Source organism: Pogona vitticeps, chromosome 2 (assembly GCF_051106095.1).
Source record: "Pogona vitticeps strain Pit_001003342236 chromosome 2, PviZW2.1, whole genome shotgun sequence".
NCBI classification, from domain to species: domain Eukaryota; kingdom Metazoa; phylum Chordata; class Lepidosauria; order Squamata; family Agamidae; genus Pogona; species Pogona vitticeps.
In genome coordinates this window covers 201,886,434-201,899,542 of record NC_135784.1, presented here as the reverse complement: position 1 = coordinate 201,899,542, position 13,109 = coordinate 201,886,434, and the positions used below count along the sequence as shown (strand labels likewise).

Genomic DNA, 13,109 nt, shown 5'->3' with positions numbered 1-13,109 from the left:
TTTCTTTGCAAAAAGCTGCTTTCCCCTTCCACTTTTTGCAAATAAAAACCACTTTCCTGCTCCACTTTCTTGTGAGGAATGTGCTTTCCGCCTCCACTTTCTTTGCAAAAAGTGGAGGGGGGAAGCAGGTTTTGGCAAAGAAAGTGGAGCGGGAAAGCACTTTCCTTGCAAGAAAGTGGAGGGGGAAAGCAGGGATCATAGCGCTTTGATCCCTCCCTCCCCCCCCCCGCCGTTACTTCCATCTATAAAACAACTCTCAATTTTTCCTCTAATTATTTTAGGAAAAAATGTTGTTTTGTACACAGAAAAATACGGTAAATATAAAGAACCATATACTTGTTAGCAATTTCAGGGGATTTGCACCTATACCTGGGGAGTCTAGGACACCAAACACCACAATCTTCCAAGCCATCATTTCCAAGAGAGCTATGCTGGTGATTCTCAGGGTGATCTGCAGATGATCAACAAGAATTTCTGATTCTCTATTATTTTGCCACAGCAGTAACAATGGTGCTAAAATGAGTAAAGCTTGGGGAAACCAGGAGCTGCTTTCGTGGTGGAAGAACTGTAGCTTGCTTACAATCTCAGTACTCCTAAGAAATTCGTCAGCATGAAATTCTTCAATTCCTCCAGCTGGTCGACATCAGGGTTGGGGAGAAAAAAACCCCAAAACAACCGACAAGCCTGTATCCTGCCCACCCATTTTAAAGCACATGGTTAAACTAGTACAGCTCTTTCTCATTATATTTCTTTTAGCCCTCGCAATGTTAAGGACATTTGCATAGTTGCTAATGAACTTACTTTGAAATATCTTTGCTGTCTTGTTGCCATGGAAATTCCACATTTCCAATGGCTGCCCGGTAACTGTACACTCCCAAGAGTCCAAGTGCCATCGCTATTTTAGAAACCAGAGAACATCTCCACTGAACAAGGATAAAGATCGCAACAAGGGATACAGATGCCAGAAGTGAAAGTTCAGCTTTATGTTCAGAACTGTAAAACACAACAATAATTATTTCAATACAGACCTTTCTTTTTCTTTTTTTTACAAGATTCATCTATTGCAAGTTCATTTATCTTTTTGCAATTACTGGTTGTCAAGACTAGCGAGGTGGGTTACTAGATGGCAGTATGGGCAGAAAAGTTAGGAAGTTTCAATCCAGCCACCAGCAGGAAAAGTGATCCTCATGTATCATTCCATAGGCTTCTGAAGAGCATCTTTTTAAAATATATACATATATATACATAAATCATGACAATCCATCATGTTACAAGTAATAAATTATTACTTCTGAAGAGTATCTAATGCAGAAAATTATAATATGTTGTCACAAAGTATCAAACACTTTTCATTGTCGGATGCAGCCTTCCAGATGTGCAATTCCAACTCTGATCATTCCAAGCTACCATGACTAACTATACCAGCTGTGGATAATGGTGACTGTAAGCCAAACATTTCTGGAGGGCAACAGGATGGGGAAGACTGAGACACAGGAAAGCATTTAACAATCATTGACTCAACAAAAACTTTTCACAAATAACATTCATGTGAATAGTGTGATAATACCAAATCTGAAGAAAATGCACTAAACGTTTATTTGTTTGCTTTGAGAAACACTGGTTTCTCAATGAACCTCAAGTCTAACAGATCACATTAACACTAGTTGTCAAGCTTCATGTCTTCACTGAGCACACCCAACAGTATTTCATCTTATCAGGAAGCTTGAGGTGTTTGATTTAATGGGTAGCTGTTTACCGTGAAACAAGTGGGTTTCCAACCTTGGATCTCCAGATGTTCTTCAATTAAAACTCCTAGAAGCGTTCCCACTACCTTTGCTGGCCAGGATTTCTGGGAGTTGTAGTCCAAAAACATCTAGGAACCCAACATTGGAAACTACTACCTTAAAATCAGGACAGGAGACTTCAGTTCTCCCCATTGTAGTTGAAACAGGTAGTAACCACAAAGTACCTACTATGTTCTGGTATCCCATCTATGGAATTTTGTCCTATGGGAGACCCACCTGGAACCTATGCTTCTATCCTGTAGTTGCTGCACATTTCTTTATTTTCCCCTTCCCCATAACTTTTAAATTAGATACTTTTTATGTGTTTCTGTTAGATGTGTTGCTATCATCTTTAATTATTTGTTTACTCGTTTAGTCATGTCCGACTCTTCGTGACCCCATGGACCAGAGCACACCAGGTCCTCCTGTCTTCCACTGCCTCCCGGAGTTGGGTCAAATTCATGTTGGTCGCTTCAATGACACTGTCCAGCCATCTCATCCTCTGTCATCCCCTTCCCCTCTTGCCTTCACACTTTCCCAACATCGGGGTCTTTTCCAGGGAGTCTTCTCTTCTCATGAGAGATGGCCAAAGTATTGGAGCCTCAGCTTCAGGATCTGTCCTTCCAGTGATCACTCAGGGTTGATTTCCTTCAGAACAGATAGGTTTGATCTCCTTGCAGTCCAGGAGAGTCTCCTCCAGTGCCACAATTCAAAAGCATCAATTCTTCAATGGTCAGCCTTCTTTTGAACCAATCAGTTGTTCCATATTCAGGTCTAAATGTTGCTTCCTGTCCCTTATATAGATTTCTCAGGGGATAGATAAGGTGGTCAGGCACTCGCATTTCTTTAAGAACTTGCCATAGTTCAGGGGTCTCAAACTCAATTTACCTGGGGGCCGCTGGAGACAGAGTCTGGGTGAGGCTGGGCCACATCAGATTTTCCGTCAAGAGCCCGAGGAAGCCACCCAGGAGTTTCCTTAGCCTGGCTGGGGCTCCGAGGAGGAGGGGGGGTGAGTCCTCATGGCCACACACACACACACACACACACACACACACGAGGTCTGGCAACCTTCCTCTGAGGGCCCCCCTCAAAAAAAGGCGCACTCAGAAGCAGCAGCTACCTCCACCACGACAGAGGAGCAAACTTTGCGAGGTGAGCCCAGGCAGCCTCCAGAGCCAAGGCAGCTGAAGCAGGACGAGGAGGAGGAAGCATTGCTGGGTGCTGAGGTGGCTGCTGGCAGGGCTGGTGCTGGGGGTGCCAAGAGAGAAAGAGAGCCAGAGAACCGCTTCCCTGGAAGAGGCGGTAGTGGCAACTGCTGTTGGCGGCGCTCTTTGAGGACGGGCCGGAAGCAAGCTCTGCTCTCAGGCATCGCTTGGCGGTGGCTCGGGGAAAAGGGCCGGCAGCACGCCTCACTCACCAGCTCTCCCCCAAGACAGTGCCTCTTGCACCTTCCATCCAGAACTGCAGGCTGCCAGCCAGCAGACAGGCGGGCTGGCTGGCAGGCTGCAGTTCCGGATGGAGGGTGCAAGAGGCACTGTCTTGGGAGAGAGCCGGCGAGTGAGGTGATGATTTTTTTGACCCTTGACAGCAGAGGATGCATGGGTGCTTCGGGGGGGAGGCAAGGCGGGGGCCACAAACTATCATCCAGCAGGCCGCAAATGGCTCCCGGGCCGCATGTTTGAGACCCCTGCCATAGTTTGTTGTGGTCCACACAGTCAAAGGATTTTGTGTAGTCAATGAAGCAGCAGTAGATGTTTTTCTAGAACTCTCTGGCTTTCTCCAGAATCCAACACATGTTAGCAATTTGGTCTCTAGTTCCTCTGCCCCTTCAAAATCCAGCTTGTACTTCTGGGAGTTCTCAGTCCACATACTGCTGAAGCCTACCTTGGAGGATTTTGAGCATAACCTTGCTAGCGTGTGAAATGAGTGCAATTGTACAGTAGTTGGAGCATTCTTTGGCACTGCCATTCTTTGGGATTGGGATGTAGACTGATCTTTTCCAACCCTCTGGCCACTGCTGAGTTTTCCAAACTTGCTGGCATATTGAGTGTAGCACCTTAACAGTGTCATCTTTTAAGATTTTAAATAGTTCTACTGGAATGTCATCACCTCCACTGGCCTTGTTGTTAGCCAGGCTTTCTAAGGCTCACTTGACTTCACTCTCCAGGATGTTTGGCTCAAGCTCAGCAACCACACTATCTGGGTTGTCCGTGATGTCCAGATCTTTCTGGTATAATTCCTCTGTGTATTCTTGCCGCCTCTTTTTGATGTCTTCTGCTTCTGGGAGGCCCCTACCATTTTTGTCCTTTATCATGTCCATCTTTGCACAAAATGTTCCTTTAATATCTCAAATGTTCTTGAACAGATCTCTGGTTTTTCCCTTTCTATTCTTTTCCTCTATTTCTTTGCACTGTTCATTTAAGAAGGCCCTCTTGCTATTCTTTAGAAGTTTGCATTCCATTTTCTGTAACTTTCCCTATCTCCCTTGGATTCCGTTTTTCTTCTCTTCCCTACTATTTGTAAGGCCTCGTTGGACAGCCATTTTGCTTTCTTGCATTTCCTTTTCTTTGGGATGGTTTTTGTTGCTGCCTCCTGTACAATGTTACAAGCCTCTATCCATAGTTCTTTAGGCACTCTGTCCACCAAATCTAGTTCCTTTAATCTGTTCTTCACTTCCACTGTGTATTCATAAGGGATTTGGTTTAGATTATACCTGACTAGCCCAGTGGTTTTTCCTACTCTCTTCAGTTTAAGCTTGAATTTTGCTATGAGAAGCTGATGATCAGAGCCACAATCTGCTCTAGGTCTTGTTTTTGCTGACTGTATATAGAACTTCTCCATCTTTGGCTGCAGAAAACATAATCAATCTGATTTCGGTATTGCCCACCTGGTGATGTCCATGTTTAGAGTCACCTCTTGTGTTGTTGGAAAAGTATGTTTGTGATGACCAGCTTGTTCTCTTGACAAAACTCTATTAGCCTTTGCCCTGCTTCGTTTTGAACTCCATGGCCAAACTCACCTGTTGTTCCTTTTATCTCTTGACTCCCTACTTTGGCATTCCAGTCCACCATAATCAGAAGAACAACTTTCTCTAGTGTCAGTTCTAGAAGGTTTTGTAAATCTTCATAGAAGCGGTCAATTTCAGTCTCCTCAGCAATGGTGGTTGGTGCATAAACTTGGATTGCTGTGATGTTGAAAGGTCTGCCTTGGATTCATATTGAAATCATTCTATCATTTTGAGACTGTATCCCAGTACAGTTTTTCTCACTCTTTTGTTGACTATGAGGGCTACTCCATTTCTTCTACAGGATTCTTGCCCACAATAGTAGATATGATAATCATCTGAATTGATTTCACCCAATCCCGTCCATTTTAGTTCACTGATGCCCAGGATGTCGATGTTTATTTTTGCCATCTCCTGTTTGACCACATCCAGCTCACCAAGGTTCATAGATCTTACATTCCAGGTTCCTATGCAGTATTTTTCTTTGCAGCATTGGACTTTCCTTTCACTTCCAGACACGTCCACAGCTGAGCATCCTTTCGGCTTGGGCCCAACCACTTCATTAGCTCTGGAGCTACTTGTATTTGTCCTCCGCTCTACCTCAGTAGCATTTTGGATGCCTTCTGACATGAGGGGCTCATCTTCCAGCATCATATCTTCTAGCCTTTTGTTTCTGTCCATGGAGTTTTCTTGGCAAAGATCCTGGAGTGGCTTGCCAGTTCCTGTTCCAGGTGAATCGCGTTTAGTCAGAACTTTCCACTATGACCTGTTTGTCTTGGGTGTCCCTGCACGGCATAGCCCATAGCTTCTCTGAATTACTCAAGCCCCTTTGCCACGACAAGGCAGCAATCTATGAAGGGAAATTCTGAAATTCTGATACCTTATACATTCTTGTAAAGCCAACCTAAGAAAAAATTAAGTTCAATAGTATAGACTTTTTTTAAAACAAATATCACAGCTGCATAGTGCAAAACGTCTGGGGCATATTCCATGATGGTCAATGGCTAGGTCTGTTGAGCCCTGGCCATCACCATTAGAATCCGAGAATGTCCATAGAAGAGTTACTCCTAATTTCTGGCCTTGCAGATGTTTTGGACTTCAACTCTCAGAAGCCCCAATAGTCCAGACTTCCCGGAGTTTGTTTCTAAAATATTTGGAATGCCCAGAGTTGAATCAGACAACCTGCAGCATATCTTGAGATGGCCCTACAGCTCCACTCGGCAGGGATAAACTAGCAATGCTATGTAACTTCAGAAAAGCAAGTCTGGCAATCTTCGTCTCATTCATCCTCCTTGTATCCTGCTCCTCCCCTAAACAAATTTGCAAGTTTTACACACACACACAAAAGCAGTAATGATAAAACATAATTAAACAGTTTACAATATTAAAACAGTATTTACTGAAAGTGTAAATTAAAACATTCCGACAAAAAAAAAAATACTAAAAATTATAGTCTATTTATTATTGAGTCACCAGCGAGGCATTACTCAAACACACAACATGGAAAACAGAACTCATAAGACTAACAAGGTATGGAGCAGAGTCATAAAAACCATAAACAAGAGATTAAAGCCAACCTTTGCTGAAATCCTGTTGCTTTAACTTATGTCATGCAAAGTTCATAATTTTATCAGCCATGGTAATTTCTGGAAATTAAGATTTTCTGATCCTTTCCCCCCCAAAAGGGTCTCAAAAGTCCCTTGGGATTCTTTTTCTTGTGGGGGAAGCCTTTAATTCCAGAAAATCATCACCACTGGGATAATTTTATCACCAGCAGTGATTTTACAGAAATTAAAGACTTCTTCCCATCCCACAGCTGCCAGTATGGGTTCTTTAAAAGTATGGATACTCCACCTTAGAACAACCCACATGTTGGGCCACATAACATCTCTGAATCTCTTTCAACTGCAGAGAATTTCATCTGCATTTAATGGAAAGTGATCTCATTTGTGTGGATCAGTAAAGAGCACATACGGAGGCAACGTCTTAAAAGAGATGTTTAAATCATTACGTATCTTATTGAAGCAGTACCCAGAATTAAGTGTAATTGTGGTCTGGATGTTGGAAGTTGTATATGTCATTGTAATCTCCTCTCAGGTGTTATCAGAACCCCTACCCAAGAGTATGACTAACCCAGCCTGAGTGAAAGTGAGGACATCCCTAGTATTATACAGTAGTTAGCAATTTCTGCTAACCATGGTACTCCACAACCATAGCATTCAAAAAGACCCATGCTGGGGCTCCATAAAATCTCTGGGAGAGCTGCCTGTCTTTACAAAACTCTATAAAACCTACTACCATCTTCCAACCTCTTGCTGACTGCATTAGGGCTCCTCAGTATATTATTTATTCGTTGCAGCAGCTAGCTGTCCAGTTGCCATATATGTGTCTTATTTCATTTTAGTGTACTTAGCCTGGAAAAGCTAATTTAGGCAAAAGACAAGCCTAAAGCCTTTCACATTCACATCTCCATCTGGATGTGTGACAGAAGAATATAAAAAAGGAAAGGATGGCATATAAATCCATATTAATCTCCAATGGTGCTAGCATGCATCCATGTTGCACTCCCTCATTCACAGGGATAGGATCAGAATCATCCTGGTCCCAGATGACTCTTACACAATACACTATCTCACACAATCCTTGAAGAAGCTTGCAGGGCAGAAGTTCCTAGAATCTGATTACACCACTTTCTTGTCAATAGGGACTATGATAGTAGCCATTGCCCAATCTGAAGGGAATCTCCCAGCAGATGCAAATAAAGCAGCTAGTATGGTGATCCACCAAGGCAGACAAACAAAATATCAGGCAGGATGCATTCGTGGAAATGCCTTTCCCTTTTTTAGATTTTTTTTTTAAAAAATATTTTTGTTTAGGACCAGCAAGGTGGCATTCACCAAGGTAGCATACAAGCCATCCCGTCATAAAAGGGGGAATGATAGTGTAGTTCCCATTCATGTGTAGGAAATGAATGCTCAGCAGAGGACTCACCAGTACACCATGATGTTGAAAGAAGTTGCCAGAATTTAGATCTGTCTTTGCTTTCAAGTGACTATTCACACCACTGCAAAGTGGCATGCTCTAACTTCCTTTTTAGGATTACCTTTTAATAACCTTTGCACAGTGCTAAAGGGCTGAGGTGTGGGGACTATACCATAATCCATATACAAACCCCATATGTTGTCTTTTATCATAGGACCACGGTATCTGCAAGGGATTGGTTCCAAGCCCCCATCTGTGGATGCTAAAAAATGTAGGTATGGAGATGCATTGTCTGTAGTGGCCAGTTCTGGTAATACATGGTAGAAACACATTCTTGGGGGGGGGGGGGGGTATATTTTTCAGGCAGCCAATAAGCGAAACTGCAGGTACTGATCCCACAGACACCATGGTACTACTGTAATTGCCTCTGTAAATTGTCTGCAACCTTCATCAAACTACAGATTATCCTCCCATTTTCTCCAGTTCCATAAGAAATGGCACAGGAAACAGCTACACCCACTTGAGTGACTGCCCATACAAAATTGTGTAACAAGATTCTACCTTCCCAGAGTTTTTTAAAAAGGTTATAAAGTAGGTATAGCAATTCTGCCTAATGAATTCCTGACAACCCCATAAGGGGAGAAAACCACTTCCCTCACTGCAGAGCAGTTACACTGTTCTTCCTTAAGAACATAATGCAAATATTACCTGACGCCCAACAGTTTTGCTGAAATGTATTTTTCCTCCTATCTGGAGAAACTGGATTTCACCTATTCCTTGACACCTATTCATTCCTCCCAAAAAGGTTCCCTTTCGTAGCTAGCTTGGCATCTCTTGTGCTAATAAAATTCAATGACTCTCTCTCGGAAAGTCCATTATCGCCTGAAGCAGCAAAGATATATGGCAGCCCTTCTTAATGAAGTGAAGTCAAGATTATGCATGGCGATAGGAGATTAGGTAGCCACCCGCTTCTCAGCAGAAAAGACAAAATTGATCACTCGCCATTCATCAGGCAGTCAAAAGATTCACCCAACTGGCATTTCTCTGCACTTCGAGAGAATATCATCATTCTTCTACCTCTTTTTCTCTTCTGAAACAGCATGTTTCTAGATGTATTTGGATAGGTGGATCGAATGTCTGGGAAAATCTCAGCAGTCAGAGTTTCACTATCTTCTAAAATAGCTAAGCAGAGCAAACAATGCAAGAACAACTGTGGAAATACCTCACACATGAAAACACTCCCCAATTTACTCAATTAGTATAAGCAGCATATTTTACCTTTTCATATCACAGAATGTAGGTCACCTTGGTCATGGTTTTCATTTTATTTTTAGCACTGAGTGCATACAGCTCTGAATATTGTAGCAGCTATCACATCCACACAAAGATGCAGGCCCAAATCCTCTTGCATAGTTATGCACCATTACACAAACAATCGAATTTTTGGAGCTGAATTGCCTCAAGCTAACAAACTGTCATACACATTACCAGTTGCATACTGAGTTGTGTAACTCAGCGTGCAACTGATAACATCTATGGTGGTTTTTTTTAACGTGAGGCAATTTGCCTACAAAGGTTACACGACTTGCATAGCTATGCAAGATTTTGGCCACAGATACATATTCACATAAACATTTTTGTGCCCCCAGACAGTTCAGAAATACAGGATTGTCAAGCTCATGAACTGGGTTCAGTCTCAGGTAGCCGAGTTGAGGTTCACTCAACCTCCCATTCTTCTGAGGTCAGTAAACTGAGTAGCCAGTTCATGTGGGGGCAATGCTTAGCCTGCATTATTAAATCATAAACTGCACAGAGAGTGCTTTAAGTGCTATGGGGTGGTATATAAGCAGCATACTTTCCTTGGCTTTTGCAATCAGAATTCACACTTTATGTCATAATATGTAGCTTATCCACTGAAGGCATATAACACCTTCAAATGATTATGGACATCTGTAAAAAAAGGTATCAGACACAATGCCCAAGTAAAAACGTACATAGATCTAGTGTAGCGACAAGATACAGCAGTGAAGCAAGAAGCCTTCAGATCAAATACAGTCTTTGTCATGAACTCATCTGGCAGCCTGAGGCAAAACACCACTACTCTGTTTTAGGATTTAATTGGTGAAAATGGTGACAGTAAGAATTGTAAGCAGAAGACAGGCATGGACTCAGCTATCAGTCATAACACAGAGCTTGACTCTTCCAAATTAAAATAATAATAATCTTGAGAGCAACCATCAATTGCCCTATAGCTTCAGAACAAGAAAAGTTACCATTTGTTTTATTGAGCTGGAAGGTGCTCAGTTCTAATATAAGCTCCCCCTTTCCATTCTCCATAACCTAAAACAAATGAAGTGGGAGGCAGAAAGGAGCAGAGAAAAATATTCTAATTTAAACAAACATGTTTGCATAACTACTATATTTGAGATAAAGCAAAATAGAAGGATGAATTAACAAATACAGTGGTGCCCCGCTTAACGATTACCCCGCTCCATGACGAATCCGCTCCACGACGATGTTTTTGTGATCACAAAATGTTTTAATAAGAAAAAATCACTTGATGATGATCGGTTCCCTGCTTCGGGAACCGATTTTTCGCTTTACGACGATCTAAAAACAGCTGATCGTTGGGTTTCAAAATGGCTGCCTGCTGTGCAAAATGGCTCCCCGCTGTTTTCAGGACTGCTTTTTCGCTTTACAGGCACCAGAAAATGGCTGCCCTATGGAGGATCTTCGCTGGACAATCAGGTATTTCACCCATTAGAACGCATTAACCGGTTTCTAATGCATTCTAATGGGCTTTTTCCTTTCCCTTGATTTCATTCTACAGCGATTTTGCTGGAACGGATTATCGTCGTCAAGCAGGGCACCACTGTAAACATGACCGAAGTATTCTGTGTTACATTGTTTGGAGGGTTATTGAAAACACAACAGCAAGAAGGAATATTCCAAAGCACCACATAAACATTAAAGCTCACTAAGGCTAGAATCCTGTTACTCTGTATGGCTATGCAAAGGCAATCGATCAAATTTATTTCCTAGGCTGTCTGTTGGTTGACCAGTCTTTCGTAGTTGTGCCATCAACTGAGCAACCAGATCACATTTAAAAACTCTTCTTTGAATTGCCATTACAAGTGGAGAAAATGACAATAAGATTTTAGCCTCAATATTACAAATACATGCAAATAAATACAAACATAATTTCTGGCCTTCCTGACTGTATTTATAAATTTAAGAGGAAGGGTTAGCAACTCTGGCCCTCTAGATGTTGCTGCACAGCAACAGCTACAACCGCTCACCATTGGCTGTGTAAAGTCATGGCATATGGGAATTACAATCTAAGAATACAAATTGGGTCACAGTTACCTACTCCTACCCTACAGGAACATATTTTATCATGCTTCCCTCCCTAGTTGCCTTGAAGAGGGACCACCCTTCACAAGAGACAATCGGCTATTTACAAGTCTTACGTCTTCCAATTACAGAACAAATCAAATGCATACCTTGTCAACCAGTGTCCAAAGTCTGGCCTATGAGCCCACTGAACGCCAGTCTGATTTAAGGAGCGAAGCAACCGGCAGCAAACAAGAATGATCCACGGAGTGACCAATGCCATCCACTTCTCTGAGCTGCTTATGTTTTCCGGGGAGGTGGCCTTGCCCGTTTTCAAATCATCCTGCAATAGGCTTACGTCGTTCCGATGCTGGGAAGATGTTCCCTTCCCTTCTTCTGAAATCGGTCTGGCTGCAGAGGGAAGCTGAAAATCACATTCTTTTGCCAAGAAATAGTGCCTGCAGATCTCCTGACACAGGGCAAGGCAAAGGGTGTTGATGAGGAAGTACCACGTTTGGTGCTCTTCTTCAATAAAGCTACTAGCGCTCAGACTTGACACGTGGCCAATAGTGCCCGCCAGGATGAGTACATCCAACTCAGACCAGCTGGAAGCAGAGGCAGCTGGATTCTGTGAAGACAAAAATGTGTTGACGACATAATTTGGAAGAATCCAACATATCATTAGAATTGTCGGCATGCAAAATTGCTTACAGTTGGTTCTTCAATGACAACTGTATTTTTGTTATATTTTATGTAATTCTTCTATACTCCTTGTCTGAAACAAGGTTAATTTCAGTGTAATTCAGAATTGCTGTCAACATTAAGCTAATTGTGCCATTGAAATGGTGGCTCGTTCTCCTTCAAGAACCGCACATAGCTTCCCTTTGAATAACCAGTGTAACATTTAAAGTTCATTCTGTTATGAGTTTTGCAACAGAATAGGAAGTGGCTTATGTGGAACTAAAAATAGAAATCTTTCAGCAATCAGAACATTCAAAAAGAGGTAAGGAGGGAGTCATTTTTTCATCTCAATCTTCCCACTTCCCAGGATGTTGCAGTGCAGAGGGAGAAAAGGTATATTCATTCATGTAATTTAACAGCTGCTATAACTAGAATATTGATATTCTGGTATTGATATTGCATGTTCTAAAACTATTTATTCCGTACGAAATTGCCATGCAAGATTACCTTAGAAAGAGACACTTAGTATGTTAATAACCTACTGATTTAAGGAAAATTAAGTCCTAAAAAATAGCCATGGTACACAAATTTCAGTAAACTGGAGCTCAGCTGAATGTATATAAAACATGACCATACACCAAAAATACCATCAAGAAAGGCAAAAGGATAGCATCAACAATAATAATGTCATACAACATGGAGAACCAAGTAGCTACAGAAGATCCACTAGCAACGTTTAACACATCCCAACACTTATTAAGCAATGGCAAGTTATATGTATTTTACATGAACTACAATAGTATTCAGCACTTTCTGTTGGAACTCTGAAATATAAAAAGAGGTACAAATAATTTCCCATATATAATCAACGTAAAGAACTGACTCTCACAATTTCCTCTCAATTGTTACATTCTTTTTACTGAGGTTTTGCTGTGAGTGCGATCCAGAAAATGAAGGCAAACCAGTAAATGTAAGATCTCAGAGCGTAAAAGAATAAGAATTACAAATACTGATATACTATAAGTACAGTGGTGTCCCACTTGACGATTACCCCGTTAGACGATGAAATTGCTTGATGATGAGTTTGGGGGGGGCTGATTCCAATGGGTTTTTTTTTCATTTTACGACGATCAGTTCCCTACTTCGGGAACCGAATTTTCGCTTCGCAACGATTAAAAACAGCTGATCATCGGGTTTTCACAATGGCTCCCCATTGTTTTCCTGACCTATTTCCAGAAGACAGCGATGCAAAATGGCTTCCCCTATGGAGGATCTTTGCTGGATGAGCAGGTATTTCCCCCATTGGAACGCATTGACCCGTTTTC

The 13,109-nt window shown here is 42.0% G+C and overlaps 1 protein-coding gene across 2 annotated transcripts in view; it reads right to left on the bottom strand.

Annotated features, from left to right (window-relative positions):
- PIGG (phosphatidylinositol glycan anchor biosynthesis class G (EMM blood group)) overlaps positions 1-13,109 on the bottom strand; it is a 64,334-nt gene that overhangs the window by 29,832 nt on the left and 21,393 nt on the right. For both annotated transcript variants that reach the window (XR_013541366.1, XM_020814909.3), the window contains exons 9-10: positions 11,274-11,731; positions 802-993 (exon numbers count right to left, since the gene is read on the bottom strand). Coding sequence is in view for 1 of the 2 variants with exons in the window: in XM_020814909.3 (XP_020670568.3) it covers positions 802-993; positions 11,274-11,731 (650 nt within the window). In the remaining variant the exon portion in view is untranslated. The remainder of the gene's footprint in view (positions 1-801; positions 994-11,273; positions 11,732-13,109) is intronic.